General features: G+C 35.7%; 1 protein-coding gene across 1 annotated transcript; it reads right to left on the minus strand.

Annotated features, from left to right (window-relative positions):
- Positions 1 to 752: 752 nt before the first annotated feature.
- On the minus strand, positions 753 to 10,664 carry zgc:110410 (uncharacterized protein LOC553618 homolog). Its single transcript, XM_066684094.1, has 10 exons — positions 10,653 to 10,664; positions 8,337 to 8,562; positions 7,447 to 7,525; positions 6,421 to 6,474; positions 5,661 to 5,751; positions 5,541 to 5,578; positions 5,240 to 5,327; positions 1,884 to 1,973; positions 1,754 to 1,801; positions 753 to 1,023 (listed from the first exon to the last, which is right to left on the minus strand). The coding sequence occupies exons 2-10, from the start codon at positions 8,554 to 8,556 to the stop codon at positions 874 to 876; spliced, it is 858 nt and encodes a 285-aa protein (XP_066540191.1). The 5' UTR covers positions 8,557 to 8,562; positions 10,653 to 10,664; the 3' UTR covers positions 753 to 873.

The raw sequence follows: 10,664 nt of genomic DNA on the forward strand, positions 1-10,664 counted from the left end.
TAACATGACTTAATGATCATTGAACAAGTACAAGGAAATTTTGACTGCACATGCACAGCAAACAGCAATTCCAGATAGAGGTTAGACACCCAGATAGGGTTGGTTAGTGCCATTGGGCAAAGGACTTGGTCTGGTAGACTCATATTTATGCATTTTCCAAATTTTAGAGGCTTCTGTGACTGCTAGCCCTAACATGCTTTTGTCAAAGGTAAAATGAGGCATGTACAAAGTGGTCCCCTATTCAGGGAGGAGGCAGTGTTGTTCCTTCACCCCACCCCCACAACTGAATCAGTGACCCTTCAGTGCCTCTCTAACATTTAGGTCATGGCTACATGTAGTCATCCACACATCATTGTCAATTTTCCAGGACCACATACCACATATGATCATAACATATAGGTTAAGCCTGTAGTTTGCCAGACCATCATTTCTTTATTTTCTATAAATAATAGTTTGCCGCCCTTTCAGGAATGAAAAGTACCACCACAGGAGCACCACTGACCAGTTATAATTTGACGCATAGATCATGTTTTGCTTTTATTTATTTTCTCTAAAATATTTAAATATATATATATATATATATATATATATATATATATATATATATATATATATAAAAGCTGACAGTGAAGCTAATAAATGTCTTATCTGTGTACTCTTAATTTAAAGTCAAAATGGATATACAAATCACTGCTTTTCTGCTTCATATTTTAATAAACAGCTTTAAAGAATTGTGCTGCACCTTAAAGCACATTATAACATGAAATAATAATAGGATTATAGACACATTAAGAAATTGGTGCAAAAATAAATATACAAACACAGTGCAACAGTTAAGCACAAAGTATCTGATAAGTTTTCTTTTTTGATAGATTAGCGGCTGAGACCAATTAACTGCAGTATCATTAGGAAAATAGTGACAATGTCAAGGTAGAGATTCAGAGCAGCATAAATATATTCCTCTGGGCTAATGCTGTATTTGTGCTTTCCACCTAGCATCAGCTGTGTGTCCATCACCAGATACTATGGAGAGACAATAAGACAGCACATTACCATATTATTGAGGTTAAGGAGAATGCATCATAAAGTCACTCACATTATATATCCAAATATTTGTAGACAACCATTAGAGTTAGAAAATTCATACACTCGTGGAAACATGCTCAGTTTTCACACACAGCTTTCATAGTCTCCACAGGAAAACATGAAATTAAATGGGACACTCTGGAGTGCCTTCACGTGTGCTTACATCACCATGCCCCCATGCCAAGTATTGGCTTGTGGGGTATTAAGCCCCCAGGCATTCAGTTGAGAAGCAGGGGTAACTGCACTCTCTGCAGAGATGAAAGATCATTAAATTTCTTTAGAATGAATTGGACTGGTGCTTACAATCCAATTATCTATTTTCACCACAATAATGCTCTTGTACACACAATAGGAAGAGGTTCCATGTGTAGGGGTTCACAAACGTTTTGTCACAGTGTATTTTCATTTCATGTCTTTTTTAAATTATTTTTATTATTTTTTATTATTACCACAATTAGAAAATGTCAGCAGCCCTTTAAAAGATGAAATTAATAAAACTGATCAAATTGACCGGAAAAAAATCTTTATTGACCTCATTTCAAAAATAGGAGTGTGTTTTTTTTTCTTCTCCTGTAAAGTTACAATGCCATTCAAGGTTTTGCCAAGGCAGCAATAATATGCAAAGCTGGATGATAATATATTGCCAACATTAAGGACAAATACTTACAATAGAGAAGACCAATGTTGCCAACGATGCGTATGCAATGTATAGATACTGTTGATAAAGTACAATATAGGTAGTTACATATGTAAACTGAATTGTCAATGTAAATTATTTTATTTTATAATACACTTACATGAGACCTCAAGATAGCGCAGAGTAATCCAAATGACAGTAGTGTCCAGCATAATACCCAAATTGACCCACTGGCAGCTGTGAAGTCCCACTAAAGGGCAAAAGTATTTGTACTTAAAATTATCATATTTACATTGACTCAGAAGTTACATTACAATTAAACATGAAATATGTTTTTTAGGGGGCGGCACGGTGGCACAGTAGGTAGTGTCGCAGTCTCACACCTCCATGGACCTGGAGACTGTGTGTGAGAAGTTTGGTGTGTTCTCCGTGTCCACGTGGGTTTCCTCCAGGCGCTCCAGTTTCCTCCCACGATCCAAAAACACACATTGGTAGGTGGATTGGCGACTCAAAAGTGTGTGTGTGTTGCCCTGTGAAGGACTGGCGGCCCCTCCAGGGTGTATTCCTGCCTTGTGCCCAATGATTACGGGTAGGCTCCAGACCCACCGCAACACTGGAATGAATGAATGTTTTTTAGCTTTTAATTTCAGATTGGTTAACTGAGCTATATTATAGCACTACCTGAGGAGGCTTCTGTACACAGCAATTATATAAATCAGTGTGCATATAAAAAAAAAGTACAACCACTTTAAGCATAGGATTGCTGTGTGCAGTATTAGTATTAACATTGCTATTTTTATTAATTTCTGATTTTATTCATATAATAATATAAATACTATGCAGTGATACATAATCAAACACATACATTTTTCCTATGCTTCTACTCGTCTTGTAGCAGGGCAATGTATTTTAATATTAAAATTTATTAATTCATTATCTGTAATCATTTATCTAGTTCAGGGTGGTAGTCGGTCCAGAAACTATGCAGGAAACACTGGGTACAATGTGGGAACACACTCTGTAATGGGTGACAGTCCTTTGCAGGGCGACACACATTCAAACATTTATTCACACCCTCACACCTTATGAACAATTCACCAACCAACATGTGTTTTTGGATCATGGGAGGAAACCGGAGCACCAGGAGGAAACCCATGTGGACACAGGGAGAACACACTAAACTTCTCATAGACAGTCACCCGGAGTGGGACCTGAACCCACAACCCCAGGACCCTGGAGCTGTGTAACAAAGGTGTCACACTGTGCCACCTAACCTTAATATTATTATATCAGTATTAGCAGCAATAAAAAAAATAATAATATCAATGATAAAATTATATACACTGCTACCATATATATGCAAGGGTATATAAAAAAAAACCTAGGTTTTGCCCAATGTTGTCCACCCAATTGGTATTTGCCTATTGTACCACCCGCTTATTAGGACTTATAAAGACATATAAAACCAGCCACGACACTGCATGCAGGTTTTAAATTATAATAATAATGCCATACTACACTATGCAAATATTCATAATCTTTAACCTGACTGTGGAGGCGTACAGCCTAAGACTGTAAAAGACATGTCCATTAGGGAAGTCCTCCCTTTCAGAATCCTGCTTGGATGTTACAAAGTTTCATTTGGCCCACTCCATCCCCAAAGACAAATCTGACACAAGGATGACCCTAATTATTAACGTCTGATCCTAATTATCTCTATAAATGGCTTCTGCTCATTAATCTGTCACATCTAGTTATTGCTCATTTAATCGTATTGCAGAGATAAGAGGAAAAACTGAAACTGAAAAATTAACAAAAAAAAACTGAAAGAAAAATTAAAAATTAGTAGTAGAATTGTCCTCTCTCTTAATTTAGGCATTTCGTTCATGTCTGTAGAGAAAGAGTAATTATGTCTAGAAACTAAACAATGCACTCATTTGTTGACACACACATAAAATTGGTGAATTCGCTACTTAAATATGCACACATATGTTGACACATCTGTTCAATTTGTTCACACAAATCTTGTATATTCTCTATAAAAATGCATGAAAAGGAATAGGATGCTATGGAGCAGCAACATAGGAGTTGGATAGAAGTAGGGCTAGATGATATGGCCAAAATTTCTTGGCTCCAAATATTGGTTGATATGATATTATTGCGATATAGATATGAACAATATAAAAGCCAGAGAAAAAACTGCCAAGAACAAACAAGAAACATAACATCACCATCAAACATAAATCTCTTGAGTTGTCAGTATCAATTTTTAAAATTAACTCTACATTTGAGTGCAATGAGCTGATGACAGCACCCAGTAATGAACATCAGTCAGTGAAAAATGCTGTAAATAATGTACCCTTTACTGCCTTTATTACACTTTATTCCTTTTACTGGAACTAAGGGGCTGAGCCCAACTCTTGAAAAACAACCACATAGCATAGTTCCCCCTTCACCAAACTTACACTTGGCACAATGCAGTCAGACAAGCAATGTTCTACTGCCAAATACCAAACCCAGACTCATCCAATGGATTGTAAGATGAAGAAGCCTGATTTGTCTCTGAGAACACGTTTTCGGTGCTCTAGTGTCAAATGCCGGCGTGCTTTACATCACTGCACCCAAAGTTTTGCATGTGAGGCCATGGAAAGCAATTTCATGAAGCTCTCTACGCACTGTTCATGAGCTAAATTAAAAGGCCACATGAAATTTGGAGGTCTGTAGCGGTTGACTCTTCAGAAACTTGGGCACCTCTGTGCACTATGCGCATCCGCTGAACCCGCTCTGTCTTTTTACATGGTCTATCACTTTGTGGCTGAGTTGCTGTCACTCCCAATTGCTTCCACTATGTTATAATATCACTGAGAGTTGATGGTGGAATATTTAGTAGCGAGGAAATTTCATGACTGAACTTGTTGCACGGGTGGCATCCTATTGCAGTAATATGCTGGAATTCACTGAGCCCCTGACAGTGACTCATTCTTTCTCAAATGTTTGTAAAAGAAGTCTGCATGCATTTATAAACCTGTGGCCATTGAAGTGATAGGAACACCTGAATTCAATAATTTGGATTTGTGAGTGAATACTTTTGGCAATATAGTGTATATTGAAAAGTCATATCATTATTATTGAAACATTTTATATTGCGATATATATTAATATAGCCTAGCTAGAAGGGTATTTAGCCCCAAGGCTTTAAGCTGACGAGCAATGGAACAATATACGCTGAAGTGTTGAATCACCATACAACCCAGTTTCCATGAGATAGAGTGGTGTTTTTAATCCAGAACAAACAATCCAATATCACATGACCTCACTGGTGGCCTGACCCCGTCTACATTTAGTGAAAGGCATTGTCAGAAGAATAGAAGCCATTATTATGGTAAAGTGAGACAAACTACCTTTTAATACCCTTGATTTGAGATGAGAAAGTGTTTGGATGTTTATTCATGACTAATACACTACACATGTATGTCATCTTAAAATGATGTATTATAGCATTACACTGATACTGACCTTAGACTGCATTGCAAACACACTCAGTGAGAAGCACACCAAGGCAGTAGCCCCCACTGCCCATAGCACTGCTTCCACACTGTAGAACCTGAAAACAAAACGTGCTTCAGAATTGTCAATAATGCAAATAATAACTCAGGAGGGTTACTTTTTCATCCACAGTTAGTCAATGTTTTTGGGAGATTTTAGGTATTTTGCGATCTAGCAGTTGTCCAGGTGTCTGCACTGACTACCTTGACACTGATTAATGGGGGAAGCGTGTGACTTGAAATAGATTTGAATCTGTAAACAACACACTCACACTGTAACTGATCCAAGCAGTAGACCCTCTATAATAGTCTGTAGATAGAAAGACTTGTTAGAAACACATTAGACTTCATGAATCAGTGTGTTGTTAGATTGAATGACTGGTTCTACTTACAAACAGCCCCAGAAAAATGAAGTTCCAGGGAATGGCCCGGCGTATGTTACCACAGCAGGAAAGCACAATGATGAGAACAAATGTCACCGCCCTTTTTGGGGAAATTCAACACAAATTTCAGAATCTCACCTACACACGTTAGCACTTTATGTTTACCTACTTTATCAGGACCATTAACTTTTTCTTCCACATTGCTGGTGTATAGCTATTAGTTGTGTCCCAATTATGTACTTAATACTAATTCTAACCAATGTTTAAGTACATTGATTGTTGTATAGCTACAAATGTCAGAGTTGAGTATATTTTAAAAACCTACAAGGCACATTTCAAACCAGTCAATTTTTGAATAGGTTAGTGATGGACAATTGCCCCACAATCCAATAGGAAATGGAAAAATCAGACATTCTAATGTGGAAAGTGGAAAATTTTGTCTTTGTCATATTTATAAAACTATAGTTACTACACTCAGACAGTGCACCAAATGTTAGACTGAGAGCACATAAAGATTATATTGAAACATTTTGTTTTATTATCTGACACAAAATGTCTTATTTTATTGCAGATAAACAACCATTGTTTTATGACCTAAACTGTGTACTCTGCAATTTGGAGGGAACTATTTCAGCCTTTGGCAGACAGCTTGGTTTAATGTGAAGCAGACAGTTGTGAAGTACCTAATTATATGAGTTAAGTACTCTGTAGGAGTTACTAGTAAAGTGGCGTGTACACTGTGGCCATGTTAGAATTTCAAGATACTTACATCATAGTGTAAGTGAACCATGTGCTTCGTCTTGTCCAGGTCCTTAGGGCCTCCCTATGACAAGAAGACAAAAATGACACTTTAGCAGAAATAGGTCTTTGTTTATATTTCAGTATCTATTCAAATGTTGAGACCTTTAATGTCTCTCTTATATCTTAAGACATTACTGAGAGGGACATATTCTGAATATAAGCCATTAACACCTTAAACACTAAGGGTCAGTCCTAATCTAGTCCTGTACTACGCAGCATTCTGAATGACCTTTCTTCCACGTAAATGTAATTCAGCACTAAGCTTAATCCAGTCATGAAGAATTGACCCAATATATACCCATATTCAAACCCAAACTTGAGCAGCAACATTATTGCAATGACCTGTTTTCATTTTGTCTTGTGTTTATAAAACTGCCTTTCCTTTCCTGTCTGTGTATATACTCTCTGGAATATGCTTTGTATAGTTTATAGTTTATGCTGACCGTATATGATCATGAGTTTTCAGTAGAATGTGGTTAAACAAATATAATTATTATAATTTGAATTAATTATGCAAAGATTTTAAATTAATAAATTAAGTTCTAAAAAGTAACATGACATTTCCAATGTATTTTTTTTAATTGTCATGATCTCAGTACTGTCTAAATTAATCATCATTAAGATTTTTGCCATTATGAGCCATTCCTAATGATTAATAGTGTGGGGGATTATTGTTTGAGAACAGGATATAGCTGGGCAGTTTTTTTAATGAATATTTATATTCTGGATCAAATATATCTCAGAGATATTTGATGAAGCATCATCACTTTACAGCTAAATTCAATTACTAGAAGGATAATCCACCCATTTTTTATATAGTGTTTCAAATGGAAATAAAAGAGCCTTTGAATTCAACTGGATTTTAATGTGGTCATTTAATTACTAGGCTCAGCAAATGTCCCCTTTTTATTACCAACCCATCCCTGGTACAATGTGATCATTTATATGTAAAGAAATGATTAACTAGATATGTGGCAATTAACCTGTTACTCACCAGTAGAGGAAAGCACAAATAATTCCAACTGTTATCAGCAACTGTACCACAAGTGTCAAGTAGACTTTTCTTACAAAACCTGTGAGAAAAAACAATACTGCTATTAATTCAACACATTAAAAATTTGTAATTCACATTAATTCAAGTGATCAAATATCAATGCTGTCCAAACAGAACATCTATCTAAAAAAATATTAACTTTATTATAGAGGGAAAAAATCTTCTTAAGGAAGTCAGTGTAAAAAAATTATTCCAAGTAATTTTAAAGCATTTCTATTGCTTCATTTATCATGACAATTTTACACAATGTGAAGGATAGCTGCTGTATTGAAGTGATATAGTAAAATAAAAATCAACAAAAATGGAAATACATGGCACAACTGGCACTGGCACAACTAAACAAACTAAGCCTAAGGGAACCATGCACATTGTCAAGCATTGGCAAGCGTGATAGATAGCTCCTAACACTGGGCTTTGGAGCCATGGAACAGTTCTGTGTAGTGATGGAACTCTGTCCAATAATTCTGGGATCATTCTAATCATCCTACATCAGTATCAGACATCAGTAATATTCTTAATATTCTGGCTATATGCAAACAATTCCCACAGCAATGTTTCAATATATTTTATTGAAGAGTAGAGGCTGGTACAATTGGGAGGCAAAGTTTCTAACAATACTCTTGAGTTCAGCAGAAATTATATGTAAGCAGTTGCCTACAAACTTTTGAACATATCATTTATATCAACAGACTATGAGAAGGTGAAGCATGAGTCGCAATCAAGGATTTATCAAAGCTTGAGAAAAATGAAAAATCAATAATACTTTTTCATGGCATCACCTCAAAAAAAAACTTGATTTGAAAGTGTGTGCTCCGTACAGATCAACTAACCTCTTCGAATAGTAGCTTCTGAAAAAGAGCTAACGTCCTCGAAGGCCTCGGCGTATACTGGGGGAGCACTGTCTACCATTCCAATGTTGGTGTGTTGACCTGCAGGAGGGATGGCTGCCTCTCCAATCTTGTTTCCACTGCCATGGTGGTAGTTCTGAGGGTATGAGGGGTTGTAGGGAGGGGGAGGCTGCTCACTGTTGGCCATTCCTGATCTCTCCATGTAAGCCTGAGGAAGTACATCATGATGAGAATGGATACAGTATATTCTCAGAAGAAAAAACGGGTATGGTAGAGGTAGGAGTGTGTGATATGGCCCTAAAATAATACCATGGTATTTCGAGGTATATTGGCAATAACGATATTCTAGCAATTATGTCAAAACTACTGAAAAATACTTTTGATTAATTTTGAGACCACACTATTGTACCCAAAAAAAAAAAAAAAAAAAAAAAAAAAAAAATATATATATATATATATATATATATATATATATATAATATTACATGTATTATTTCTAATATATATTAATAATATTCAATTGTTTTATTTATTAAAAAGCTTTATTTTACTATAAATGTAACAGATTCAAACATTCAGATATTACCAAAAAAATCCAAAAATTTGCTTATTTTGTAAACAACAATAACTTAACAAGATTCGAGTTTTGTTTTTAAAAAAATAATATAGCATATCAATCTATCACACAATCAGAATGCAGAAAGGTTTGTGTGTGCAAATAAACAGCAAAAAATTATGCAAAAAGTAACCTTAAAGTAAATAACAAAACAAATACAGATTAATTGCTATGCTGAGTGTAGGTCATCTGCTTGGGTTAGAGCTCATTGGCTGTTGAACTATTTTAACCAAATTTTTGATTTTCCTAGTCCTCAACCCTTCTGCTTGAGGTGATGAAACAGATTAGTTATCATTTGTGAATTTTATTTCCAACCATTTTTTTATTATATTATTTTTTAAACTATATTTAATTTGTGAAAATGTTGGCAAGCAGTTTGGTTTATAATGACGAATATGATTCATTCATTCAGTGTCTGAAACCACTTATCAATTTCAAGGTTGCGGTGGGTCCGGAGCCTACCCGGAATCACTGGGCGCAAGGCGGGAACACACCAAGGAGGGTGCGCCAGTCCTTCGCAGGGTGACACACTCTCACACCTATGAACACTTTTGAGTCGCCAATCCACCAACCAGCATGTGTTTTTGGACCGTGGGAGGAAATCAGAGCACCTGGAGGAAACCCACGTGGACACTGGGAGAACACACCAAACTCCTCACAGACAGTCACCTGGCGCGGGACTTGAACCCACAACCTCCAGGTCCCTGAAGCTGTGTGATTGCAACACTACCTGCCTATTGTAAATTGAGCAATACTAACCAATCATCTGTCAAACAATGATGGTGATCTTTATTCTAAAGCATTGGAAAATAAAGGCCTATAACTTTTGTTTATTTCATGGGCATGAATTAAACAAAACATCCACACACTAAAATCATGAGCCTGATATGAAGAATTTAACTTATGGATGTAATTTGAGAGAACACACTAAAGGAATATGGACACGAATTGAAGAAAATAAGACAATGTCTTGTAAATCGTGGAAAATGGTTAAGGCCACAAATAAAAGAAAATGTGCAAATGAATTGTAAATTGTTCTCTCAGAATAGTTGCATCGGTTCTTGACATATATTACATGACATTACCAACAAAAGGTAATAGACAATAAATAAATAAATTTGACAATTTGATGTCAAATTAACAGTAGACTGGACACTTTTGAGCCCAGAATCATTATTTGTTAAAAAATATTTGGATTGAGACAATCAGAAAGTGCAGCCAGCTTCTAGGACTCAGCTATACAACTGAATACTGAAATCTGACAGCAAATCTCCTGAAAACATGGAAAACATAAAAAAGGCTAAGTGTCGCCACAATAAATGCTACAAATATTTATTTCATGTTGAATATATTTCTGCTTAATTGCCATGTATACCTTAAACTGTATGGCCCACTTCAAACTAGAAATATAAATTGGTCTCAAACTTGTGTTCGACACTATAATATAATGTTAAAACTGTAAAGAAAATTAATTAAACTGATTAGATAATAACGATTTTGTTACATAAATGCCATGCTACAGTAACAGATTTCACAAGGTAGCCTCACATATTTTAGGATTTTGTTTTTATCTTAATTATATCTTAGTAAGGTATAGACTAATCCAAATATTACATTTTTATTATGATAATACCTGATAATGATATGTTTTAGCTTCATTGAAATGAGAGTATGCGCCTTACCCTTATGTCCAG

Source organism: Hoplias malabaricus, chromosome 10 (genome assembly GCF_029633855.1).
Source record: "Hoplias malabaricus isolate fHopMal1 chromosome 10, fHopMal1.hap1, whole genome shotgun sequence".
Classification (NCBI taxonomy): Eukaryota; Metazoa; Chordata; class Actinopteri; order Characiformes; family Erythrinidae; genus Hoplias; species Hoplias malabaricus.